Here is a 27,745-nt window from a genome sequence, read left to right on the forward strand (position 1 = left end):
GGGCTTCTAAGGCCCAGGCTTCCGGCCCCATTCCCAGAGCCAGCTTCAGAAGGTGGAAGGCCCAGGAACCTGCATTTCTAGAGCTCCCCAGATCTGCCTACGGCTAAACCTGACCCACACCAAGCTAAGTACTGTCAGAGGAAGTTCGTATCCCACCCTAACACACCTCTGGAACCTGCTGCTCATAGCCAGCTTTAAAAGGTGGGAGTTCTGGAAGAGATCAGATCTGCCCGTAAAACCTGCTTTAAGAGGCAGCATACCCATAATTGCACAAAATACTCTGATCTGCTTTCGCCCTGATCCATGACCAAAATGAGCTAAATCAAGCTCAAATCTTTTTAATATGTCGTGAGGACCAGTATATATTATACTTTACGGGAGCTGAGGCCGTTCTCCCGAGCCACAGAGGTTCAGTGAGTAGTTTACTTTTTACCCGCAAACAAAATCGCTTTACAGCAGAGAAATGAGAATTCCCGTACCCAAGAGTCACTTTAAAAGTGAAAAGCAAGCATCCCTGAATGTAGAGGGTACCAGGCTTCCTCTGGGAGCTGCCCAGAATTCGGTTAACGGAGAGCACAGAGGTGGAGGGGTGAACGGAGGCGAGGGTGCCTGTCCAGACAGCAGGTACCAGGTACCTGCCAGGTGCTAAGACCCATGCAGGCCAGTGGGAGCCTGGGACGAAGGCCGGCTCCCCAGCAGGGAGAAGTGTCTGCTGGGTCCAGATCGCCAGCTGGAAGACGCGGGGTTATAATCCTCCGCTGGATGCCGCCTCCATTTGTCCACCTCACAGTGTCTTCTCATCAAAGCCCAGGGCTCTGATGGGGGATGGAGGGAGGAACGCCAGGGGCAGCACCCCTCCCCTGCGCTAAGGATGCATTTCCATTTATGGCTGTTGAGTTCCTGAAACATTTCAAGTCATAAATAAATAACCAGTGTAAACAAAAGGCAGTTGTGTAGGTTCCTTCCCATCGGGTGCAGTGCAGGCTTTGAGACCTCGAGGACAAGGGCCCGTTCCCAAGATCGGAGGTTTGCTCATCGTCATCGTCCGCGCCGGGCGTGGAGGGGTCAGTGCTGCCGGGAGGGCTGCTATTGCCTGTTATCTTTGGACACGTTGTGGGCCAGCCAGTTCACTTTGGTTTTCCAGCTCTCCCGCAGGGCCTCGTTAAACTTCACTCGGAAGTGCTTTAGCGCCTCCTCCTCGGTCTTCCCCAACGCCAGGGAGTCCTGGGGCAAAACCACCGGAAACAGTGAGAGGGCCTGGCCCCTGCGGGGCGGGCAGGGCAACCCCTCCCGCCTCCCTCGGCGTGTCTTCAATTCCCTCCTGAAAGAACGGCGGGAAGAGTCAGGAGACGGCCACCCAGCACCTCCCTTGGAAGAGCTCTTTATTCTGATCCCCAAACAAAATGGGCCCCCGACCCACCCTCCAAATGAGAAGCCACTCTCAGCAAAACCGGGGCTACCTCCGGCCGCTTCCATCAGACCCTACTGCTGGGTCCTGGCCAGCGAGAGGGACATGTGAGTCGGGGGCACCCTGTGAGGTCCACCATAGTCGGGGGGTCCCCTGGGCCATGCTGCTGGGAGACAGGCCTTGGGAGGCCTGGGCCTCCGCGGTCTCCCGGCTGGCGGGGCCCCGCCCTGGCCCGTACCTTGAGATACTGAATGTCCTTGGAGCAGCTGAGCTCAGGCAGGCCCGCCGCCCGCATCAGGGCGAAGAGGTGGAGGAAGAGCAGCCCGTGGCGCCGCAGGATGGTGTAGGCCCTCTCGCAGTAGCCCCGGAACCTGCGCGGAGGCGGGCCCTGGGTCCTGCCGGCCACGCCCACCCAGCCGGCCCCCCGCCCCCCACCCCAGCCGCCGGCTGCCTGCCCTCGCCCCGGAAACGGCCCTGTGCTTGCCCTAACTGACCCCGGCCCCAGCCTGCCTCCTCCCACAGGACCCAGGAACCTTCTCCCGACACTGCCCCCTCCAAGGGCCGGCTGAGGCGAGGTCCCCTCCCTGCACCTCGTCTGGGGGCCCCGGGCACGAGGGCCATTTCAGGGGGATCTGAGGCACCCTCACCTTTCAAATTTCTCACTATTATTAGTCTTCCCCTGCTGGATCACATGGACGAAGTCATAGGTGAGGATGAATGGGACTCGCTCACGGTTGATTCCAAACTTGGTCTTGAAATTCCCCAGAAAGTGGCCGAAGTCGATGTGGAAGAGCTGCGGGAGGAGAAGGCGGAAGGCTGAGAGGGGCGAGGACGGAGGGGGAGGGAGCCGAAGGGCTTGGTGAGGCCTCCGCCTCCAGCCAAGGGCAGAAAGGCTGAGCGGGAAGACAGGCGTGGCCCGCCCGGCCCCCCACGCGGCCCCCACGCGGCCGCACCTGCCCGTTCTCACGGATCATGATGTTGTCGCTGTGCCGGTCTCCGATGCCCAGCACATAGGTGGCCACACAGTAGCCAGCGCAGGAGAGGGTGAACTCCTCGATGGCTCGATCCAGGGCCTCCCTGGGGGGGGACATGAAACCATGACCTGAGACACTGCAGCTCCTGAGCCCTCCCTGCTGCCATGCAGGGAAGCCGAGGCTACAGTGGGGACAGGCCACACGCAGCTTGGCATGAGGACAGCTGGGCCCCCGACATGCCACGCTCAGGGCCCAGCCAAGCTACCAGAGGGCAGCAGTGACCCTGGCAGCATAGCCACCAGCTGAGCCAGCTCGAGCTGACGATGTCTGAACCAATAATAATAAATGGTGGTGGCTTTATGTCCCCAAGCGCATGCAACAGATGGCTGAAAACGTGGGGGGACAGAGACCCGCCCCCACCACGGACACGACACAGGCTGGTCCCGGCTGAGCCAAGAAGCCACGAGACTGTCACAGACCCTTGCCCTCGCCTTTGACTCCCACACCGCACGTGTCACCTGTCCCCAAGGCCCGAAACCTACCCGGGGTTCTTAGACTTGAGCCAGTTGAGCAGGGCGTCCTTGTTGAAGGCGGCCGTGGCTGCCATGTTGCTCTTGTTCAGCTGGATGTTGGCGATGGTATCCGAGTGCAGCACCACCTCAATGAGGCCCGTGCGGTCCCCCGTGGAGAGGCAGCCGTAGGGGGTCATCCTAGCCAGGTGGGAGGGGGGGCAGGCAAACGCCGTGGTCAGGGGGCTGTCCCTGGGGCTGAGCGCGACACCTAAACTAGCCACAGGAGATGCTCCTCGAGTTGCTGAAGAGGAGCAAAACCAGCCGCTGCTGGGGAGGAGCCCCCGACTCCTGGGGCCCCGCGGCAGGCTCCCCGGAGAAGCAGTCCCAGCATCTAAGATGCAGAGAAAAGGCCAGCACCACGGCTGAGTTCATGCTGGCTCAGAGAGAAAAAGCCACTGGCTTGGAAGAACAAGGGGCAGGAAGCCAAGGATGCTTGGGGCACAGGAAACAGCGGTGAGACAGATGCTGGGCCAGGGCCGCCTCCACCCTCTCTGTATGGCCCTATCACCAGCCTCTTGGCCTGGGTACTGAACTGGACCCTGCTCTTCTTAGAACCGCCATTTTTCCTGAGGTGGTAACGTCAGCTTTGGCAGGGGACCCTTCCAAAGGGACAGGGTCTTGGGCCTGGCACAGGGACAGACGCACGACAGGCGGCTCCTCACCTCAGGTCCAAGCCCTCCTGCTTCCACAGAACGTCCATGAGCTGGATCATCTGCAGAGTCAGCATGTCCTGGCGGAGGTCTGTGCCCCCAGCCCCGGAAGGAAAAGCATGAGTTTCTAGTGGGTTTTCCACCGCCAGCCATGCCCAGGCCCCAGAGTTCTGGGACTTCCCCTCTGCTCACACTCCCGAAGTCACCCCCCAGAGTCCCCCGAGGGCAGTGCAGCTCGGTGAGATGAGGCCAAGGGCTCAGCAGGTCCCTCCCGAGGCCCAGCCTGCTCACCGTCCCCATTCTTGAAGATGATGCCCACGCTGCCCTCGCTGCCCGCCTCCTCGTTGCTGTACATGACCCACAGTGGCTTCATCTTGGAGTCCATGAAGGTGCACTGCTCCACACTGCCGGGCACAGGGCAGTCAGCAGGGGCCCCTCCGTGGGCCTCGGGGGGCAGGAGGAGGCCCGAGCCGGGGCTCACCAGACTTCAGCCAGCAGGGTGCTGGGATCAAGCGGGGACTGCAGGTGGGAAAGGGCCTCCAGGTAGGTCTCCTGGCGCATGCACAGGTGCAGCAGCTCCTTGGTCTGGGGCTTGGGGCTCTTCTGGGAGCTCACTTTGACGAAGTCGTTCAGGGCCTTCAGTTTGCTGAGCGCTTCCCCCTGGACAGGAGGACAGGAGAGCGGCGTGAGCAGGCCTGGCGGGGCAGGCCGTGAGCCTCGGGCCGGCCCCGGTGATTTGAAAGGGGCCTGGCTGACCCTGCCCAGGGCTGGAGCGCAGCCTGGGGTGAGGGCCCTGGGCCCTGGGCCTCACCTGCTTCATCAGCACCTTCATGTGGTGGGTGCTGCCCCTGCAGTAGGCTTCCATGATGAGGCCAAAGCGCAGGGCCACCGACGGCACGTGCATCTCGGAGCTGGAGGGAGGAGGAAGCGGCTGAGCCTCACCTGGCAGGGCCACACAGCGCCCCCAGGCCCAAACAGGACACCCAGGCCAGCGGAGACGCAAGGCCGAGGCCGGTGGGCAAGAGGACCCTCCTCCTCTTGGCCTCCCAGGGAGACGCAGGGGCCAGGGCAGTCCAGCTACCGGAGGTGCCAGAAGAGGAAGTGGCCGATCTTGCGGTTGGCCAGGGCCCGGTCCAGCAGGAATTTGGCGAGTTCGCAGTCGAGGTAGGACTCGTACTTGAGCACCTGCACCAGCTGCAGCAGGTATTGGAAGAGCTCGTCGTCCCTGCAGGGTGGGGAGGTGGCTAGCACCTGGAGCATCACGGCTCAGGACAGGGGTCTGCGGCCAGCGTGGGGGACAGGGCCGGGGGGAGGGGCCGGCCCCCAGAGCGGGCCCCCAGTGAAGGTCTGGTCCCCAGCCAGGGCCCACTGCCAGGCATTGGGGTCAAGCCGGCAGGACTCACGTTAGCTTCCGCAAGGACTTGATGGCGAAGGAGCCCACGTGGCGGTCGGGGAAGCTGGAGTCCAGCAGCTCCAGGGCGCTCAGGACGGGCAGCTCAGGCCAGGAGCAGAGCAGGTAGAGCATCTGGGGGAGCTGGCGGTCAGGGTGCGGGGCAGGCGGAGACTGGGCCTGACTCCCGGCGGCCCCCGCCCCCGGGCCCACCCCCGTCCGCAGCCCACCTGGGCCACGTCCTCGTGCTTGTTCCACTTGGTGACCAGCAGCAGCCGAGCCAGCGCCTCCGGGAAGCGCTCCTGGACCTCGTGCCGCATCTTCCACACCAGGTCCTTCTCGTGCTCATACAGCTCCCCCGACGCCCGCCGTTCCAGGATTTCCCGCAGCTGCAGCTGCTGAGGGGCACGGGCAGGTGAGGGCTGCGGCCGGCTCCACGCCAGGGCCGGGCTCGTCGCCTCCCACCCCGCAGTGCCCCCCCTCACCTCCTCCTCCGTGAAGCGGCCATGCTCCCCGTGCCGCCCCAGCTCCAGGATCTGCAGAAAGAGGCCCTGCTCAGCAGAGTCCCCGGGCCTGGGCCAGACAGCAAGGCCGCAGCGCGGGTGGCAGCGCTGCTGGCCAGTGACTCTCAGAGGTGGGCATCCCTGTCTGAACACTGTCCAAACACTGTCGGGCATCCCTGTCTGAACACTGTCCAAACACTGTCGGGCATCCCTGACCTCCACCCGCGAGAAGCCAGGGGCATCTCTCCCACTGGACGTGACAACCAAAAACGTCTTTGGACATTGCCTGAGGTCCCCTGGGGGCAAAGTGGCCCCTGATTGAAGACCACTGCTCTAGGGCACATGAGGATTCCAGCGAGTCGAGAAAGCCCCCAAATACGTGTGGTGACCCAGGGCCTATCCGGGGCAACTCACGGGGTGCAGGGACCATGCCCCGGGGAGCCCCAGAGGCAGGATCGCAAAACCCGCCTTCAGCCCCACAGCCTCTGAGCAGGGTGGGTCCCGGGTCCCAGTGGCCAGGGGCCCTCACTGACCTTGTCCAGGGCAGGGTAGTACACGGGGGGGGGGGCCACCTCGGGGAGACAGATGACCAGGGCGGCAGCACTCTCGGTGTTGGGGTTGCTGCGCACGGTTCCCGTGGGGTTCAGCAGCTCCCCCTTCTCGTCTGGACACAGGGACAGATGGAGTTGCAGGGGCAATGCCCCACATCTGGGACACCCCGCCCCGCGCACCTCTCCCTCCTGGCCTAGGCCCACCTGGGACGGAGGGCCACATGTAGAGGCAGCATTCGCCCGTCTTGAGCTGGTCCTTGTAGTCGAACAGGGTGAGGTTAGCCCAGGCGATGGGGCAGTCCTGGGAGAGAACGGGGCGCGTCACGGCCAGCGCCGGAGCTAACCCCTCGCTCATGTGACAGATGGGCCCAGCCTCCAGGCCGGCTTCCCTGCCCGTACCCAGACTCCCCGTGAGGAAGCCAGCGAGGCTGGCCACCTCTCGGTTCCCTTCTGCCGCAGCTGCATCCCCACTCCTGGCTTCTGGAGGAACCCCCAAACAAACCATACTGGCCCCAGAAAGCTGGCCAGCTCAGCTATGGAGGAGTCAGCATGGCTCAGCGGCCAGTCACATCCGGGGCCTGGTGACTCAGGGCCCAACCACCACTGCTTCCTGGCCAACTGCTGACTCAGGCTCCCCGGCCTCTGCGAGGACAGCGAATTTGTCCTTGCACCCCAGGCAGCTGCCTCCAGGTTCCCCCAAGGACCGAAGGCCCAGGCTCAGATATTCCAAGCTGCCCTGCTCACGAGCCTGGGAACCCAGAGCCGTCACACCACGGGGCAGCGGCCATGGTGGGAGGGTGGTGTCCTCAGGCTGAGTGGCCCCTGGGGCTGCAGGGCTGGCCTGGGCACAGCAAGGAGTGCACCGGCCCTCTGAGGCCGGGCCCCAGCCTCCCAGCGGCCCGACCCACCGCCTTCTTGGACTTCTTCTTGGTGGAGCGAGCCTTCTTGGCCTTCTCGATGACGGCGTACAGCGCGAAGCAGAGGCGGGCCATGCGTGGCAGGTCGCAGACGTTGATGTCGAACTCCAGGCGCTGCTTCCACACGGGCTCCGAGCACACGTTCACCTCGGAGCTGGACACCGTCTTGCACAGCGTCTCGTTGCCGTGGAACAGCCCCGCCTGCACCACCAGCTGGCGAAGGTGCGGGCACAGGTGACAGGCGGCAGAGGCCCGGGTCCCTCTCCCCTCCCCAGTTCTCCCACCCGCCTGAGGCCAGAATCTCTTGAAATGTCCTCATTCCAATGGGTCCGCATCCCACTTCCCATGTGGAAGGAGGTACGAGGAGGGGACGCCGCCTGCCTGCGTGGGCTGAGCGGCCACGAGGCGGGGGTCGAGGGGTGAAGGGAGGGGCGCAGGGGGCTGTGCGTGGGCACCAGGTCTCAGCTCCCCACTGGTGCCGTGGGACCCCAGGGCCATGTCATGTCCTACTCTGGCCTCTGGCCTCATCGAGGCCTCGGGAAATCCAGGGACCCTTCGACTCTGACGCCCAACGGCCCCCTCCACAGCTAGGAGCCTATGTGGTTGGGAAGGATTGACCGCTGCATGAACACCGGCCCTGCCTCCTCCAGCTCTGCCATGACAGCCCAGCCAGAAAGCTGCCTTCGCCCGGTACCCCAGGATTCCACGAGGGGGGCCCAGACCTGCCTGCCTGTGAAACGACCCTGACAAAAGGGCTCCCCAAAGAGACCCAGGTTTCACATCTTGCAAATAGGACAATGAAACCTGTCCCAAGAACTGAAGAGATGGGGCGAGCCCAGAAGTGGGCTTGGGCCCTGGGGGTGCAGCGTATGCTGCACACACCTCCTCCCCCACACCCGTGACCCCCGGCCGCCCCAAGGCGCCCAGCCCAGCTGGAGCGGCCCCTTTTCCCACTCCTTTCACCGCCCTGACTGCGGTTTTCCACGTCCCTGGGCTGGGCCTGGCCCCACAACCTCCAGAGTCGAGTACCCAGAACTCACTGGGCCGGGTTTCTACGAATCCACCTCTCTGGCCGGCGGCCTGCTCCCCTCCCCCCTTCCTGTTTTGAAGCAGCTCACAACCACCCCAGTCAGGGATGCTGGGTAATGTGGTCAGGTGGCTTTCATGTGACCCCCCCTCTTCTTCCTCTTGCCCCTACAGGCCACGATCACCTTGTTTCCTTGTTTGTGCAAAAAAACACCCACTCCCCCCTCCGGCTCAGGAGCTCCTACCTTCATCCGCTCGTCGGCGTTCACTTTGCTGCCCTGGATCAGCTGGATGCAGAAAGGTTGCTCCAAGGACCACAGGGACACAGAGGAGGGCTGGGGGGCGGAGGGGAGAAGCAGGGCCATCAGGGCACCGTTAGGGCACGCGGACGCAGAGGCTTGGTGGCTCTTGGGGGCGGGGTGAGAGTGTTGCAGGTTTGTGACGAGGCTCAGCTCCCTGCTCCCAACCCCATCCTTCGCCAGAAAACCTGCTGTGCAGGTGGCCCAGGGCCGCACTCCTGAGCTCAGGCTGCAGGCCGCCTCGGGCAGTCGGACGGGCCTCTGCCCCAGCATGTCAGCGGTCTGCCGTGTTGGCTGCCAAGCTCACAGTCCAACCAGCCGAGGGGCATGAGACGAGGGGCCCCGGACCTGCCCCCGGTCTGGGGCGTTGCCCAGTGGGCTCTGGCTGGACAACAGATGGGAGGAAGGGAGAAGCGGAGGGGCGGAGGAAGGCATCGGCTCACCTTCTTCATGGGGATGGGGGAAGTGGTTGGTCTGCGGCTTTTGGACTTGGGGGGCGGGGTCGCTCTGCTCGTCCCGCATGGCGAGGATAGAGGAGCAATGCACCATCGTCAGGTGGGGGGTCAGCCCGCTGTGCAGGCAGCTGCAGATGTACTGAGGTGGGGATGCAGTGAGTGGCTGGCGGGGGTCCCCAGCCCTCCCTGGCTGCCCAGGGCACCCCTACGCTGACCACTGCCTGTCTCAGGCCCTTCTGGCCTCTCCTGCTGGGCCTTCCTGGCCCCACCCACCTCCTAAAGATGGAGCCCTCATGTTCGCAGGAGGGCCAGCTCAGCACGGGGGCACTCTCATTGTGACTCCCAAAGGCCTGGCTTATCGGGCTCAAGACGGGGCAAAGAACCAGCTCCCCCAACCACCACTAGACCCCGGCCCAGGCCGTGGGGAACCCAGGTCCCCAGCCCCCAGCCCTCACCTGGAACTGGCAGAGGGGGTAGCTGCCGTACAGGTACTCGTGCCTGCCGTTCACCTGCAGGGCATAGTCCTCGGGCTGCTCCACCAGGGACTGCCGGAAGACGGTGGCCTTCTTCCGGAGGGCACAGGCCATCAGCGACAGGGGCACGTCTTTGCTGGACACCTGGAAGGTGAAGCTCTCCTGTGGGGGGGAGGGAGAGTCCGCCTGTGGAGGGCCCATGGAGTCCTGGGGTACAGGGGTGGGCCCGCTGCCCCCTGAGGGTGCGGTCTGACGGAGGCACACGGCCGACACCCAGGAAGTAGATGTTGGACGAACGAACAGACCAATGGCCAAGGCCGTCTGGTCATTCTGCCTCATCAAGCCTGCCTGGTGGAATGTCTGGCTGAGTCCCTCGCATGCATGGATACCCCACAAATAACATCTGACGCTACTGGGGGGGAGAGTAAATTTAGGGGGCTGGTGGGGACTGGGGAGTCTCATGGGGGCAGCGTCCCCCATGGACACAGTGACCTGGGTGCGGCCCCAGCAGGAGCCACGGCTCACCTCACTGCCCTCGAACTTGACGTTGACCAGGAGGGCCCGGTTGGGGACGCGCAGAGTGCCAGGCCCCCAGGTGCGTGCCGAGGGCTCCAGCTGCAGGGGGAAACTGTACTGCAGCCAGGCCTCCCAGCCCAGCTGCTGGCGGCGGGCGGCCGCCTCCTCGCAGAACTGGCGCATCTTGGCTCGAAAGTCGTTCACTTCTGGGTCGCGCAAAGAGTCAAACTCATGGAGGCCTGAGAGGCAGGGCGGGGCCCGGTCAGTGTGGGGGGCCGAGGGGCATGCCCCTGGCAGGCGGGGCAGCCTGGACCCCGTGGCCCACCCGGCCGGGTACCTTTGCCGATGAGAAGGCTGATCTGCGAGTTGATGAGCTTCTTCACCCTGTCACCCTCACGGGCCACCAGGCGTAAGACTGGCAGGAAGGGCTGGATGTCACACAGCCGCCGCTGCTCGTCCTCCAGCTCCTGCTGCTCCGCGGTCTGGTTGACACAGGTGAACACATAGGCCTCGGGGTCACTGAGCATGTGGAACAGCGGCTCAAACTGGGCTCGGTGCCACAACACCTGAGAAGAACAGTCGCCATCAGCCCCTCCGACCAAGGCAGGCGGGGCCCCAGGGAGCTGGGAGGTGGGTAGAGGTTGGCCTCAGTCCGGGTGTCCCACCGTGCACGACCCTGACAAGTGGGCAAGGGCAAGACCCCAAGACTGCCACCCTCTCCAGACCCCTGGAGCCATGCCCACATGGGGCGCCAGGAGCCCCTATTCCTGTGAAGGGTGCCAGGTATGCACGAAAATCTGGAACTGAGTCCTACGGTCTCCCCTCTAGGTTACTTTGAGAGATGGCCCACTGGACATGACCTCCAGACACCCCCAGCTCATCATTCTGGGCCTTGACACCCTAATTTAGAAAAGCTGAACTGAAGGGGGCCATAAAACCCTGTGGCATGTGTGCCCTCTGGGCGAGGTGCCCCCAAGGATCGCTGGAGAGCCATCCAACGGTCAAGCCTTAGTGCAAAGGTGTTCCAAACTATGTCACAGTGAAGACGGAAGGAAGGAGAATGGCCCTGTGTTTCTTCCATGGGGGGATGGGTAATTAAGGCCCATCAACACCAAGGGAGAGCATGGGATGGGACCCGGAACCTAGAGGTACCTATGTGACAGAGTGCTCCAAGATGCATCATTAAGTGTGTGTGTGGGGGGGGGAGGGAACCAAGCTGTACAACAACAAATGTAATTCAAGCCCATTTCATAAAAACAATAATAAACATCTTAATTATATAGAGCGAGATGCGGTAGACCACGGGCTACTGGAAGACAGCCACGCCCATCATTTACATATTGTCCAAAGCCAGAGGCAGAGTTGGTAGTTGGGAAATATACCACAAGGCCAGCAAAGCCTAGAATGTTTACTATCCGGCCCTCAGAATAAATAAATATATGAAGAAATTGAAGTGGAATCAGGGTGTGACTGTGGTGTTTTACATCTCTGCAGTGTTCTCATTTGAATAACATGCATTTATAGCTCTGTAAGCAGATAAATAAGATTAACCTTAAGATGGTATTTAGATAAAGTTAATAACATGGAAAAGATGTTATAATGTCAACTCGGAAATAAACGAATATAACAGTTCATGATGAGAATTACCACAAAAAACAACACTACATTGTATATAAAAGAAAACAGGTAACAGTAACATGTGGCTGGATCGTAGATACTTTTCTCCTACTTTTTCTTATGTTCCTAAATTTCAATGTGTCCACATTACTTTTGAAATGGAAGAAAAAAAAAAAAAAAGAAATAAAAAAAATTTTCCCAGGAAGGATTTAAAAAACAAAAAACAAAAAAAAACCTCAAGAATGGTCCATTCTCTTTTTTTTTTTCCCTGCTTTTAAAATTCTGAGCTAAGGTCTTGCCCTCTGGCATGACCCATTAAATGCCACACTTTTTAAGCAGAACAAGCCCTTTGAAAGGTCACGAGACAGTAGCTACTGAATACTATCCAGATAGTCTAATCCTTTGACTCAGTAATTTACCCTGAAAATTATTTAACAAGACAAAGCCATTTCCAAAGATGATGTTTACTAGAATGACAGCTCCATAAAGACAAAAGACCGATAAAACGCTTAAGTGGCCATGGATGGGGGGTGCTTCCAAAAATGAGGGCACAGCCGTGGAGAGAATGAAAGGCCACATGGGAACCACACCCTGAAGCTCCCCTGAAATCTAGTGAGGGTGGATGTGCACGGATCCTGGGGGAAGCTGAATTTGGAATGTTAGGTGGACTCTACCTGCAAGTTTTTAAACAATTCTCACATATCATTGATCTTTTAAAATGCATATTTGAGGATCTCAAATCTGATAAACTATGCATGTGAGTGCAAGTTTGTTGTCTTTCTCTCTGAGTTCCAAGCTCTGAGGATGAGTTTTAAGGTCGAGATCTTACCTTCTTGATGGTGCTGAGGTTGGCATTTCGGGACACAGGGAAGTTCAGGTATACCCCCGTGGGCAGCAAGAAGTCGACTGCCACGTTCTGATTCTCCTCCTTGGTCCAGAATTCCATGGGGCAGTCAACCCCTGGGGGCATCCTGCTTTTTTACTTCTCAGACACCAGTTGTCCTGTAAAGGAAGCAAAGGCAAAATGACCCCCTGCAGGTGGACTAGGTAAGTCCTTCAAAAGGACCCTCTGAAAAACAGACTGTCAGGACCTTTGACAGCCCAGGATGGAGTCTCGGCCCGTGGGCATCCGAAGCCCATCTCTCTGGGCCTTTTCCTGCCTGGGGTGGCTTGTGGCTCCTACAGCCCCAGGCCACCGCTGGGCTAAGCTGTCTCTCTTACGGGCAGGCCCTCTGTCTGCATCCCACACAGCAGTGGCTCCAACTCAAGACACCAACAGACCCATTCCAAATCACTCTCTCTCAGGAACACACACATGTGAGAGATCTCGCCGTGGCCACCAATTGGCGAAGACACAAACTGGCAGGACACTGGTCAGACAACTCAGGACTCGAGAAGGAACGAAGGCTACAGTTCTTTGAAATTTTCTAACCAGAAACCAAGTGGCTTAACAATGGGTTTGGCCATCAAACAATTTGTTGAAATACCTCAGTGGTACCAAACCCCTCAGTCACACTTACCCCCTAGTTAAGTAACAAAATGTTACAGACACGAAGAAAGGTCTTCCAGCATCTTCCCCACTCCAGGTCCCTACCTCGGTATCCACCCCCATGTATACCAGCTTCAGGTTGCTACCACCTAGATCCTGATTGTTTATAATTCCCATGCATGCTTTTATACTCTTATTATACTGTATCCACAAACAATTTCCAATATTTTTGCATGCTTGAGAACTTTGTATAAACAGTCTTTTGCAACTTGCTTACGTTCCTTAGATCTGGCTATGCTGATAACATGTAGCTCTAATTCATTCATTTTAACTCTTGTGTGGTATTTCGCTATAAATAAACCACTATTTATTTACCCTACTTCTCTTGTTGATGAGCCTCAAGGTTTGTTTCTACTCTTTTTGGTTGTTACGAACGATGCTACGACATATATTCTTGCTCACATTTCCTTGTGTACGTGTCAGAGTCTGGATGAATGTCCAATGTCACAATGTAAATAAACCGTATATGTAATGTCAAAGTTACCAGTAGCCACAGTGAAAAAAAAAAGTTAAAAGACACAGATAAAATTAAGCTTAGTGATATATTTAACCCAATATATTAAAAATATGGTCATTTCAATGTTTTCAATATAGAAAGATTACTAAGGAGATATATATATATATATATATATTGGCATTAAGTCTAAAATCTGGCGTACACATTACACGTAGAGCACACTGCAATTCGGACACTAGATTTTTCGTTGGAAATCTTCTGTAGGTAGATTTCATACAGCTGACAGGTGAAAAAGTAGGTTCGCAGACACAAGTTGTTCCAGATATACTTTTAAGTTTTCAGCGAAATGAATCAAGTATTCATTCTTACATTTAAGTGAATTAAAATTAAATTAAAAGTGTAGAAATTTTGTTCCTCAGTCACACAGCTCCACAGTCCAGGTACTCAAGAACCACACGTGGCTGGTGGCAGCCGGATCAGACAGCACGGGTCCGGGACATACGTGCTTCATCTGAGTTTCGCCAGCACTCGATCCGATGGGCACGAACCGCCCTTGCTATTTTAATTTGCATTTCCACGAAACATTTATCTTCTCCGAATCGCCTGCTGATACACTTTGCCCATTTTCCTATGGGGCTTTTGTTTTCGTATTAGTTTGTAGGGCTTCCTTTCCATACTCTACATTGAATTCCTTTGCCGATTATAAGAGCTGGAACTATCTTCTCCTAGACCAAGCCATCTTTTCACCACTTTTTAAAATTTTGTTTTACAGCAGAAAAGGACAGCTTGCTTAGAAGAGAAAGTAAAGCGACAGGACACTTCTAGACGGGGAAGTCAGGGGCTCACGAGCCAGCCCGGGCCTCACCCTCGGTGGGATGCAGAGGCCGCTTGGAGCCGCAGGACTGCACATTGCCCTACGTTGCCACGCCACCAGCTGCCATGCCGCCAGGGCTGAGATCCACTTCCTCTGATTGTAAAACCACATCCTACTTTGGGTTCCTCTTTCTGAGAATGGCTGGGCCAAAGCCTTTCTTTTTGATTTAAAATGCTGGGGCTAGTCAGGACTCCTGGAGAATCCACTTACAATGCTGAATGTCAGGGGTCCCCAATCCCTAGGCTGTGGACTGGTACCGGTCTGTGGCCTGTTAGGAACCGGGCCACACAGCAGGAGATGAGAGGCGGGCCAGCGAGCGAAGAAGAGTCATTCTGTATCTGCAGCCGCTCCCCAGCACTAGCATCACGGCCTCAGCTCCACCTCGGATCCTCAGGCATGAGATTCTCATAGGAGCACCAGTCCCTGGTGCCACAAAGGCCGGGGACCGCTGCTGCAAGTGCTCTGGCCAAGCTCGGGAACTCAGGGGCACCTTGGGCCATTTGATCTGAGGCTGAGATGAGCATGTGAGGCATGAGTTCCCCGAGACTCCAGCCAAAGGGACAGACGGGGCTCCAAGACAGATGCGCCCTCCCTCCCCTGCCCCTTAGCGCTGTGGAAACGGAGCCTTCACCACACATCCATCTAGGATGCAGGGAAATACTGCGATGTGAAAAACTGAGAGGAAGACTCAGGATAGTGCGGGCAGGACGCAATCAAATGCCAGAGATGGGATGGGAGAAAGCAGAAACTTCTCCCCTCTTTGTGAGCCCAGGACCCATGGTGCAGCTGCTAACAAGCCCCAAGTCTCTGTAAAGCCCAGACTCGTCATCGCTCTGCAGTATTGCGGGACACAGATGTCGGCTAATCCAGGGACTTTAAAACTGCTCCAAGGATGCAGGTCGATACAACCACAAGAAAACTGGCAGTACCAACTAGAGCTGAACACACGCGTGCCCCTTGACCCAGCCATGCCCCTCCTAGGTGTACATCCAACAGAAGTGCAAGTACACGTGCACCGAAGAGCACCAAGAGCGCCTGCGGCATTGCGATTCCTAACAGCCTCAAACTGGAACCTTCCTAAATGCGCGTCAGCAGTAGAATGGCAAAATAAACTGTGGTACCCTCTCCCAACAGGATGTGCTACAGCAATGAGAACGAGTGACCTACAAACACGTACGACAATACAGATGAGTCTCACAAACGCGAAGGTGAGCGAAAGAAGCCAGGCACAGAAGAGTCGGTGCTCGTGATTTCAGTTACGTCGAGAAGGAGCTGGGGCAAGACGACGCTATGTTGGCAGAACGGATGGGGCTTCCCCCGAGGGGAGGGCTGTTACTCTGGGGGAAAGGGGCACGTGGGGCTTCTGGGTGCTGGCAATTTTTGGTTTCTCGATCTGGAAGCTAGAGACTTTAATTTTCACAAACTCAACATGCCCTCGGCCCACGTGGTTCAGATGCACTGACTTCACTCCTGGCCAGTGGAGTTGCCTGAGACCCAAGCCCAGCCAATCAGAGCCCCGAACATCCCCTGGCCATGGGGATTGGATTGGAAGCGGGAGTGAGACTTAGGCCCAGCCAATCATCGTACAGCATCTCTTGGCTACAGGGATTCCAGGATGGGCATGCGAATAGCAAATCAGTACAATGGGTTTTGACATATGGACTTCCATGGGGACTTCCTCCTTGGGTAGCAGATAACATGGCTGCTGGTGACCACCTGCTGCCCTTAGGGGTAGAACCTGAGGAGACCAGCATGGGGGAAAGCATAGTACAAGTGGGGTCCCGAGGATATCCTTTGATGTCCTGGATCCAGCCACGCCTGAAGCCAGCCTCTCTCCCTGGACTTTTCAGTTCTGTCAGCCAATGAATCTCTATTGCTTTACTTACTTTTTTTCAATGTAGTTTGAGTTGAGTTTTTTGTCACTTAAAGCTGAAAGTATCCATTAATGCAGTAACACATTCCATTTTGGGAAGCTTCTAGAGTTTAGAGAGTTCTTTGCTTAGAAACTGGCTGGCCTCTAAGAGTCAGCCTGCCCTCTGCGCTGCCTTTGAGGCACACGGAGTTGTTATCTGTCGACGCTTCCAGATGTGGCCCCAGTGCCTTTGACCGTTCTTCCTTACAATGCATTTTTTACACTCTTTTGCCAAAGTCTGGTGCTCCAGATGGGGCCTGGCAGGCCAACTGTAGAAGAATGTTCTAGGCACCAAGCTCTCATTTGCTCAGCCTCAATGTGGATCAGGCTCCCCCACCCGCACCCTAAGCGTTGAGACACGCCCACATACACGGTAGGAAAGAAAGGTGATCACGTGTTGTATCAGTGCAGCGGACAGCATGTCAGATGGTGACCTGACTGAGAACAGGCACAGGGACTCCTCCAGGTCGGGAGGCTGAGAAATGTGCCTCTGAGGAGAGGATACCAGAGTCGAGGAGCAGAGTGTGCCGGTTCCGTCCAGAGCTAAGAGAAGGTGGGCCATCCTGAAGCCTTGGCTGGGGGCGGGGAGGGGACGCTGTGGAATGAGATGGTTGGAGAGGTGAGCAAGGACCAAGTCCTGTGGGGCCTTTAGAACAGGGGAGGCACCTCAGAGTGATGGGCAGCCCTGGAGGTAAGTTTTAGGCGAGGGAGCCGTGTCTGAAGCGAAGCTGCTGGCTATGGTGTGGAAATGCTGGAGGAAGCAAGCAGGCGAGCGGGGGACAGTGGGGAGCTCGTGCCACCGACAGAGTGGCTGGGCCCAGGAGAAGGAGCTGGAGCTGGGGAGAGAATCGGATATATTTCGGAGCTTGGGTGGATAGGGTGGGGACGGTGAGGGAAGAGGGAAGGATGTCAGCCAGGTTTAGGCTTGGGAGATTGGGCGGGTGGTGGAAATTTACCAAGATGGGAAAGTGTAAGGGAGAAACGGATTTGGGAGGGGGGTTGAGCCGTAAAACAGCAAGAGCCACACTCCAGACATGATGAATCTAAGCTGCTTATTGCACATCCCAATGAAGACAACTGAAGGGTAAAGTCTCCAGTTTGGAGCTCAGGGGAGAGGTCTCTGGGGTCACAAAGATATAATTTGGGGTCTGGAGGTGACACACAGAGGTGGAGGTGTGGGGACAGGTCAGATGGCCTAGAGACAGAGGGTAGGAAAGGGCCAGGCCCCCCCTCAAGGCACTAGAGTGGAATCAAGCAAAGATGAACCATGAGTAACCCTTCCTAGCTCTGAGTCACCCAGATTCCTGAGGCAGACTTCTGTCTGTCCGTATCTGAATCATTAATAAAATATCAGGGAGACCTGGGAGGGAAGGCGCTCAATTCTTTTCACCTTCCCGCTGTGGCCAGACAATCCACAGAAGCAGCCCCGGCTGTGGGTCTCCATCATAGGACCACGCCATCCCTTAGCAAGTTGCTCTTAGATATTCTCAGACGCACTTTCTCTGGCCCAAGGTCAAGGATAGTTTCTCCAGCTGAGAATGTCTGAGGGGCTCTGACTTCCTGAATCCTGAGCAGTCGGCAGAGGAGTTAACCAAAGATCTCAATAAAAGTGCTTACGCCACCATCATCCCTCCCAGCCAGCAGCTTCGGGGATGAGGGATTGGGGGGTGGGGGTTAATGTATTTCTAAGAAGAAAGGCAAGCCAAAGATGTAGTATCCCAGAGCCACAAACGCTCCCTCCAGACTGAGAATGAGGTCGCAGCCCATCTAGAGTCCCCTGGGCTAGCAGAGCTGCTGGCTGGTGGCCTGTCCCAAGCTGGACACTGCCGAAGAATCCCTTTCATTCCCTCTGAAACGCCACTGCCCTGGGGCCCTGAGCTGGCGACTCCCATGTCTGTCAGACTTCATCTTCCCAGTGGCCATCACAAATGTGGCTGATGCTTGGACCAGGAGCTGCTGCCCAGCCTTTGTCAACATAAAGACAGGCTTTCTGGTGCTACAGTCACATGTCCTGGGGAGTAGCTTCCCAAGGCAGCACATGAGTCACCCTCAGCAAGCTCCATGCAGGGGACAGGCAGCAGGGAAAAGAGAAGTGTGTCCTGTTTATTTATGCAATAAACATCTTCTCCCTGAGGATGCCCGAGGCAAAACACGCCATGAGCCTCCGGAAGTCTCTCTAGAGCAGGAGTGTGAAGGTCTTGCCAGGTCATTCCTGTGGATCTGTCTGTAGAGAGAGATGATGACTAACTCTGGCACAAAACATCTGTCCAACGCCTGTGGCCCAAGAGAAGGAGCCTCAGAAACTTCTAGAAGGTGGTTATACACATACTCCAGGTGTCTACCACCAACACAGGCTGGGAGGATACAAGACCAGCTGTGACAAGGAGCAGGAGCCACACGGCTGGCCTTTCGCACCATGCTGAATGGGGCGGCATCCGCGCTGGGCCTTGTGACCTGGGTTTATTTATGTCACCTTCTCCCCGAGTGCTGCATCCTAGCCGCGCTCTCACGGGGAGTGAAATGGACACTTTCCCTGTTGCCCAACGTCTGTGCCAAGTGATGCAAGTGGGCACTTCAGAAGCAGAGTGGACAGTGCTTTACCCAGAGCGCCCACTTCCCGGCAGGGCCCCTGCATGTCTGCCTTAAAGGAGCCTTCTAGAAACCACCCCCTGCTCTGGAAGCCAGGAAAAGCCCAACGATCCTTCAGCCACCCTTCCTCCTGGAGATCCTTGGGGAAAAGGATGCGAAGGGCCCCCCTTTGTCCCAGAAGGTCACAGTGGAGTTGAGGCCCCGGTGACGAGAAGGATCCAGAAAAGCTCTATGAACCAGGTCCCAGGAATGGGAAGTGCAAAGGCCCTGAGGCAGGAGACCAGGTAGCGGAGTCGGGAGTCGGGAGCCCGAGGGCGAGGGGAACTGACAGGCAGGCGGGTCGTGCAGGGCCGTGGGCCATGCAGGGAGGTCAGGTTCACGGTCAGTGTCCAGGGAAGCCGCTGGAGCGTTTGAAGCGCGGGACCGATGGCCGGATTTTGTACTTCAGGAGGAAGATCGCGTTGGCTGCCGTGAGGAAAATGGGAGGGAGGGAGGGAGGCAACATGGGAGCGGGAACGCAATCAGGCCGGGCCCGGGTAGCAGCTGGAGGGCCGGAAGGAACGAGGAAACGCGCTGGGAAGCCACACGGCGCCCGAAGCCTCTGCTTTTGCTGAGGAGCAGGCACCCCAGCACCCCCGCTTTGAAGCTTCTTGTCCCTAAAAACCTCGACAGAGAACCGAATCCACAGACCAGAGGGAAAAGCAAACAGTCCAGGGGTCCCAACAGGCGTAGTTTCAGGATAGATGTGCTGTTCTTCCAAAGTACACCTTTCATGGGAAGCACTTGAGTGTGTCTCGCGCGGAGTGGCCCTGGTCTACGGCTGCCTGGGGACCACAGCCGTTAGCCACAGCAAGACAGACGCCTTGCAAATCCAACGCACGCAGCATAGCTAATGTCATCGAATGCAAAGCCACTGTCCAGTGGTGGTCAGTGGGGGTGGGGAACATGTACTCAAAAAGGGAGCAGGAAAGAAACCTCCAGAAGCCAGAGGCCAGGCAAGACGGACATCCCAAAGTCCATGCCCAGGACTGGAAAGAAAGGGCTTGTCTGGAGGGGTGTCTGACACCCCCAGCTCCCGCCACAGGAGAAGACGGGGTCGGAGGAGCTTAGGAGGAGAATGGACGGAAGGACAGTGTCTGCTCGCACAGTAAACCGGGGCTGCAGACGGCCTCACGCCTGGCGTCTTACCTACTCACTTCTGCCTCTCTGTTTTAAACTTCTTCTTTTTTTCTTTTATTTTTACTCTCTCCCACTTAAAATGTATCTCCCACGAGGCCATAGTTTTTAGTAAGACAGTAAGTTTTAATTTGACTATTTAAAAAGAAAAAAAAATCCTCAGCGGGGGAAAACCAAGACAGACATCAAAGGTGAGAGGTGTGGGTTTCTGTTCTATATTGACTCCTGCTGCCCTCAGAAAAAAAAAGTGCCAACTACCCTGCAAAAAATTCTATCCCAACTATCTCTGATGAGGTTCAGTTCATGGCCCACCTTGGGGGGAGGGGAGGCTTGGGCCTGCACCAAGTGGAGTCCCCAGACGCTACACATCAAAATTAATAGAAAAATGCTCGATCAAAATTAATAGAAAAATGCTCGATCTCAGATCTGGTAATTTGGGGAATTCGGGCATTGTTCTAAGAAAGCAATTCAAAAGTTAAAGAAATGCTATATGCAGAAAAATATTTGTGAAAATGATAAATCAAAAATCATAAGGAAATGGCCCAGTAGTGTCCCACGTTAACTTAACAGTTGAATGAATAGTCATTGGACACCTGCGCACATTACGCACAACTGCAAGCTCTCCCCACATTAAACAGCACTAAAATGCACACACATTTATCTTAGACAAGACAACATGTTTGTGAACAAAACATTTCAGAAAGAAGAGAGAAAATGAAAACAGCTATGTTATGGGTGGCTATGGCTGTCATAATAATGACTTTTAAATTTTAACGTCTAGGAAAGTTATGCAAGCAGATGATTTTTAAAATTACTCGAAACTAAAATGTTTGCAGCAATAAAAAAGAAAAAAAGAAAAAAAAACAGCCCCTTGACCTCCACATCCAAATATATCACCTCAATTTCAGTGTTTCTTTGCGTGTTTATCTCTACATTTCTAAATAACAGGTTTATACTGATATTTCTTGATTTTCAACTTTGCACTTCTTACCTTAGAAGTTTGTGCCTTCCCACACATGGATGCTTGCAAATATGTTCTCTTCCCTCTTCTGAGTATCGCTATGTGATAATTTTTTGTTAAACATCGGTGCTTATATTATTCAAACCTAAGCCGCACACTAAAGCCACATGGTATATTATGATTTCATTTCCTGTCTTGTTCAACTTTCTGTTATTCCTGTTGACAGCTGCCTCATCTTTTTGATAGTTACTTCATTTCTAATTCTCTTTGTTTTCTATGTACGAACATGTAATTTCTCCCCAAACTCTCCGACAGAACTACTCATAACGCAGCAAACATGTCGACGAATCCATCGGCTCCATTTTTTTTCTGGGAGATTTTCCTCCTGGGACCCTCAGCCATCTTGCTCCGATCTGGGCCTGTTGGTTGCTCGCTAGACCAGCAGCACAGCTGTATGTGAGACTTCTCTTCACCGTCATTACGGGAATTCCCTTCACCATCCTCCCCACCAGTCAGGGTACACCTGGTTTCAGGTAAAGAAGCCAACTCTCACTGATCAAGCAGGGTAGGAGCTGACAGGTTATGACATATCTGCTGCCTTGTGAGGCGTTTCATATTTCTGTTGGAGAGTTTGAAGAAGGATTAGTAGTTAGTACACTCGAAACAAAGCAAATAAAAAGATGAGGCAACTCTCAACTCCGGGAAAAGCAAAAAGTTGCATGAGAAAATATAATCGTAGTATATACTACACGGAGTCCACGATGCACGTCTGGCGGCAGAGCCGCTGCTCTTGCCACTGAGGAGCGGGTGTCGGTGTGTACCCCTGCCACTTCTGTGCCAAGAGCTCGACCTCACAGTCCGTCACCGCCGCCACCGCCACAGGCATGGATTTGGTGCAGGCATCATCCCTCTCTTCTGTGTCAATGGAGCATCTTCTCAATGGAGTCCAGGTCATCTGGCTTGGAAATGAATACTTTCCAGTCCCCATGGGGGGGGGCGGGGATAGGTGAGCATTTCTTTTTTCTCCCTACTCCCAAAACACAAAGTAAAATAATAGCTGAAAAACAGAAGGCCGTTTGGCAGCTGAGCCCAATGAGAACAAGAGACAACCGCACATCGGACCTCTGGTTCCTCTTTCTTGGTTTACCCTCTCGTTTTGGAGGAGCACACCCTCCAGGATCTTCCCTGAAAAGGGATACAAAGCGGGGTGGGTCAAGTTTTTGAAAATTCATGTTCCGCCCCCGCCAAAAAAAAACTTAATAGTTTGCTTTCATGACAATTGCAGAATTCTAGGTTGGAAATGAACTTCCTTTGACATTGGAAAGAGTAGCCCCACTGCCCTCTGGCTTCCGGTGTGGGGCAGGAAGCTTCCCTGCTCTCTGGCTCTCTTTTGGGAAGTTCAGCGCCATTCTGTTCTCTGGTCTTCTGTCCGTGGCCTCTTTTCTCTTCGTTGGCCTTTTGTAACTTTTCTCTATCTCTGGAGTTCTGAAAGTCCATGACGATGTCCTGTAGTGACAGCTCTTGCTTTTACAAAGTGTTGCTTTCATTATTCGTTGTGCTCAGGACGACTCACAGACTTGGTGCAGGAACTCCTTCAGGTCTGGACTTGTTTTCCCGTCGTTTCTTTGATAACTTCCTCTTCTCCATATCTCTCCCCTCTTTCTCTTGAGCTCCTATGAGGAGGATATTGGGCTTCCCAAAAGGATTCTCTTTATATTTCTTTTCCGTTCTTCTACCTGGCAAGTCTTTCTGTTCTACTTTCTAGAAATTTATTATTCAATCTTCTGGCATTATTCTATTGAAGTTTTTGCTATTACTATCAGAGTTTTAATCTCCGAGAGCTTACTATTTTATGAATATTCTTTAAAAAAAAAACAAAAACCTTTTATTAGCATTTATTTGATGCTAAATTTACTCCTGGGCCTTAAGTTTTTGTTTCTTCCAGGACTTCTCTGCCTTCTGTGCAACCTCCTCTTCTGGTTTAGGGACAATCTGCTCTTTTCCAGGAAAGGTCATCTCGCTGTGGCAGGGACAGCTCGTGTAAGGCTTCATCGGCCCACGAGCTCGGTGAGTTCTGTGCCACACCTTGGGCACTTTGTTCACCTGGATGTGCTCGATGACCAGAGTCTACATCTAAACTCTCTGAATTTTTAAGCATGTGCAGCAAAAATTCAGTGCTCTTCTTAGGCCATCGACCCTGCGTCCAGCCCCACCGTCCAGCCTGGGCACACCTACCAACTCTAGCACCATAACGACGGAATGGCACACGTTGCTTCCGTGAAGTGACATCCTTCAGACACTTGGTGACTTTTTGGATATGCAAACCCTTGATGGTCCGGGCAGTTTCACCAGTGTTCTTAAAATGAACACGAAGATTTGAACCTCTTGATTTGCATGGTTTTGTGAGGTTTTCTGGGTCAAGTAAATAGCGAACCATTTTCAGAGGTCACCTCCAGCCGCTTACAGGAAGAGCCATATTCCTTTGTTTTTTAAACAATCATGTTTATGATTTCCAAATCTCTTTTTTCTGTTTGTTTGGGTCTCTGTCTTTCATGCTGGAGGCCTCCTTCTATGTGGGATGATCCGTGGCTGCCCATTTAAATCTAAGAGAGAGGTGCTAAGAGCTCTTTGTGCACAGGTAGGGCTAGCAGCCTGTTAGGTATCACTGGGAAGTAACAAAGTAGCAAGCTAGCTTTTCAACAGGGTCCCCAGCAATGTCAGTATCTGAGGGTCATTTTTGTTTTGTTTTGTTTTGTTTTTAGCTGAGGAAACCCTTGGTTGAGCTCACAGATTGCAAGGACCCTGTCAGCTTACAATCCCTGATTTTTTATTTATTTTTTATGCCTACAGCACCTGGTCTTCCTAAGTGGTCTCTCATCCAAGTACTAACCAGGCCTGACTCTGCTTAGCTTCCAAGATCAGACGGGATCGGGTTTGTTCAGGGTGGCATGGCCGGAGACCTGAGGGTCATTTTTATCGTGAGGTCGGTTTTCTCAGAAAGAAGTTCTTTGAGCCCCTGCCTGGAGGGTGGACATGAGCCAGGCTGCCATATTCTGGGAGCCAAAGAAAGAGAAAGTCTCCTATTCAGTATGGAGAACTTCCCCTAACCCTCCTGTTCTCAATATGGGGGGGGGCCTCCTCACGGCCGCCCCCGCCCCAGGCTGGCCCTGAGCTATTCGGCTTCAGCCGGGCATCTCATGCTGGCAGAGCCGGGAGCCGCCTGGCCATGTGGGCCGAGCAAGGGGTCTGCCGCTGTAACGCACGCTTTCCACCAACCTCCCCGCTTCCAGCCACCCTCTGCCCCGCCGACAGGATGCTCTGTAGCCCCGGTCACGAGCCTCGGGTGGGTCCTGCGGGCACTTCAGCTTGCTTCCCCCACAGCATGGGACTTTCAGCACTTGGTGCTTGGCTTCCCTTTCACTCACCTGGATCCTCTCTTTCAAATGTTCCGCTCACATCCTTCCTCCTCTACCATCTACTTTTCTGTTTTCTTAAGGATTTATACCTTTATTCTCATTTTCGTGGGCTTTTTTGAAACAGCAGAAATAAACGTACATTCAATCAGTTATGTTTATGTGGAAGCCCATAATGATATTTAACAATAAATTAAAAAATCAAGTTTCCCAAAGATACACACAAAAGACTATCTGGGGAGTGGGGGAGGGTATTCCCACAAACAATGGTGGTGGAGGGGTTGGATTACAGGGGGTTATGCTTCTTGTTTTTCTTTTGTATTTTGCAAATCTTTGACAGGAACTAGGTATTTTTATAAATAAAAAAGTATGAGGGTTAAAAATTATTCTTAAAAGACATCTTCTGAAACAGGAATCAAGATAATGGAAATGAGGGTGTAGAAGAAACTCTAATCGCCACGACCAGGTCTACATGATCTGTGGTTTTCGCCCATGTTCCAGGGAGGCCTGGGGTCCCACGGAGACACCCGAGGCCTCGGGAGGGTGGTGGGTCTGGGGCAGGTGCTGGATGGAAGGCGTCAGGCCAGTCTCTCTCTGCTTGTGCCTCTTTGTTTTTACCTTTATGGGTTAACATCCTGCTTAATCTGATCTTTTAAAAGAGATCCACACCAAGAAAGAAGTTTGGAAAGTACGGATGAAGATCTAGAGACCTCCAAGGATGACATCGCGCTGGAACCCAACACCCCATTCCATCCTCAGACGACAGAGCTGTTGAAGTGCCTGGACAAGGCGGAAGGTGCCGTGTGCCCACAGAATACGCATGTGCCCACTAAGCTTTGAGAGGGGACTACTGGCCAACTGACCTAGGAGCTCGCTAACCATACCCAGCTGCCCCGGACGCCAGAGAGGACTGCTGAGTCAGTGCCCAGCCGATGTGAGCCTCTGGCCTCAGTTTCTTCATTTGCACAAGGAGGATCACATTCCTCTTCCGAGCTAATGTTCTAGAAGCTCCAAGGAGCATCCTATTACGGATACGGTTACTGCCAACTCTCTGGAGTAACCATGTCCCCAGGAAGGACTCCTCGAGAAGCAGTACTGAGTTTATAAAAATTCAATCCACTTCCTTGGGAAGAGTGTTTTACTTTTTCTCTCCCTAAACCGGCCAGCCCAACTCTACCATGACAGAAGCAAGTCACATACTGAACGTTTCGGCTTGATACACTGTGCTCCGAGGACTCATCAGAGCAAAGCTGGTCGGTCCTCTCTTCCCAGGCAGCACCCCTCTCTGAGGAAGCCGGCTGAGGTCTAGTTCACTTCCCTCCCATCAAATACAGATTTTTCTTTTCCTTCTGGCTCTAGTCCTACAAACAGGTTCTCCTTTGGCTGGATGGCCAGGGAGGATGGAGAATTATATTCAAATTCTACGCTATCTGCAAAATAACACCCCTCCTTTTCCCACCACCCCATTTGTCTCCTTCGTCCAACCTACCTCTCTGGAATGGTCCAAGAAAGACCAGTAGCAAAGGCCCCTCTGCCTGGCAGATTAAAGATGCTTTGGAATCAGCAAGCGTCATTCCGCCCTTGCCTGACTCTGAGCTCCCCTTATCTGTCAGGAAAAAAAAAAAGAAAAGAAAAAAAGAAAGAAAAAAAATTAAAAGAGCCCCAGAAACCTTCTGTGCATTCTCTTACAGAACTTTAGCTCAAAAGCGACTGTTTCACCCAGGCTCCCTTTTTGCAAACCAATCACATTCTGCTTGATGGGCCTTTTTCACCGTCTGTGGCAATGCCACCCCCAGCTCCCTTTGGCGGTACTGAAGCGAACCACAGGAGCATTCCCAGTGTCTGAAGCAGGAGTATATATACATACAGATGACTCAGATCATTTTTAGAGTTGTTTGTTGGTTTTGTTTGGTTTTTGAAAGCAAAGTAAGTGATCTGAGCCAAGCCTGGGTTCCAGTTCCATTCAATGGCTGCAAAAAGCAGGTTTGTGAACTTGAGGTTCTCATTCAAGACCCAAACTGCATCATAAAGGAAGATCCCTCCCAGGTCCTGGAGATGAATACGGAGGGAGTATGGGGAGGTGGACTCCCACTCACTGCATCTGTGTCCCCAGAGAGGAGGACCTGCCCCCTCACCTAACCCCAGACCTCCGGGGGAGGGGGGGTCTCCTGAGGAGCAGGAAGCCTAAAACCACTGGCTTCTCCATGAGACAAAAAGTCCAGTACTAAGAAACCACTGGAAAAAGGTATCCATTCCAAGAACACATTTCCCAAGCCCAAGCTGGGATTCTCCCTGCTGCCGGCCCAATTGCTTGAGGGGGGTATCCCACCCCACCCCTCACTCCTGCCGCGCGTATCCCCCCACACACACACACACTCTACTGCAGGAGCCCAGGAACCTGGGCTTATAGATGGTTCTTTCACTCAGCATCCAGGGGAGGATGGCAAGGACTTCCCAAGGCACTGCCACCAGAGAAACAAGAGGTCAGCATCGAGAAAGAAATAACTTCCATTGATGACCAATGGAGTAAACAAGAGGACGAAAAACAGCAGCTCAGTCACAGGGAAATGAGACATGATCGTAGAGAAAGCACGTTCTAAACGGGGAAAGACAAAGCAGAAAGCATGATGGAGCCGAAAGAGGGAAGAATTAGAGAAGGCAAGGAAGGAATTCGTCCTCAGGAATTCAGGTCAGGAAATACGAAGCCGGGACAGAATTCACAAGAGGGCGGCCAGGGAGCAGGCTCTTCTCCGGAAGAAAGGTGGGTCTTTTGCTCTGGCCCTCAGGCTGGCCAGGAGCTCAGGACCTGGGTCTGCCGCCCTCTAGCCCCCTGGGTTCAAGGGCAAAGCTTGGGAGGCAATGCTAGGAACGGACAGAGCGCAGGATGCTCCGTCCCCAATCGGGGGCAGGGGGAGGGGAGGAAGCGCGCAGCAACTGCTGGGTCCCTGACAAGTAAACAGCTTGTCCTGAAAGGCTGAGGGCCCTGCTCATCCCATCAAGGGCGACAGCGGGACACCCCGATTCCCGGCCCCTGGGAGGCACAAAAGGGATGCGATGAGATCAGGAAAGGGGAGCACGAAGCAGCCCACACCAGAGCGCGGCCCCCTGCCCCGGCCTCCCCAGCGGAGTCAGGTCCGCCCCGAGAACACGCCTGCCTCCCCCAGCCCCCACGCCCCTGGACCCCCTATCGCCCCAGGCGGACAAAGCCCGGCCCTGGGCGGGGCAGGACGTGCGGCAGGGGGCACTGGGACCCCGCAGACGCGCGCACAGGTGGGCTCCATACCGGTGTCGGTGCCGGGGGCGGGGCCCGGTCTCCCTGGAGACGGTTGCCCAGGGGACGAGGCAGGCGGGTCCCTGAGCGGCGGTAGGGCACCAGGCTCCAGGCGGCAGCGCGGAGCCCGCGGGGGCCTGAGGGGCAGGCCCGCGGCGCGGAGCCGGCGAGCGGGGCATCCGCGGAGGGGCG

General features: G+C 55.0%; 1 protein-coding gene and 1 pseudogene across 1 annotated transcript; both read right to left on the bottom strand.

Annotated features, from left to right (window-relative positions):
* Nucleotides 1–300: 300 nt before the first annotated feature.
* On the bottom strand, nucleotides 301–27,745 carry PIK3CD (phosphatidylinositol-4,5-bisphosphate 3-kinase catalytic subunit delta). Its single transcript, XM_039842283.1, is given in 25 exon segments — nucleotides 301–1,224; nucleotides 1,647–1,779; nucleotides 2,056–2,201; nucleotides 2,362–2,485; nucleotides 2,925–3,092; nucleotides 3,617–3,695; nucleotides 3,896–4,008; nucleotides 4,086–4,264; nucleotides 4,416–4,515; nucleotides 4,686–4,829; nucleotides 5,008–5,129; nucleotides 5,225–5,392; nucleotides 5,480–5,530; nucleotides 6,031–6,161; nucleotides 6,253–6,349; nucleotides 6,957–7,178; nucleotides 8,237–8,326; nucleotides 8,734–8,757; nucleotides 8,759–8,884; nucleotides 9,201–9,380; nucleotides 9,744–9,973; nucleotides 10,072–10,300; nucleotides 12,181–12,353; nucleotides 25,772–25,888; nucleotides 27,566–27,745. Coding segments are annotated over 23 exon segments (3,135 nt in total). The 5' UTR covers nucleotides 12,322–12,353; nucleotides 25,772–25,888; nucleotides 27,566–27,745; the 3' UTR covers nucleotides 301–1,086.
* On the bottom strand, nucleotides 23,711–23,829 carry LOC120585969 (uncharacterized; annotated as a pseudogene).

The sequence above is a fragment of the Pteropus medius genome, unplaced genomic scaffold, assembly GCF_902729225.1.
Source record: "Pteropus medius unplaced genomic scaffold, Ma_sr-lr_union100, whole genome shotgun sequence".
Classification (NCBI taxonomy): Eukaryota; Metazoa; Chordata; class Mammalia; order Chiroptera; family Pteropodidae; genus Pteropus; species Pteropus medius.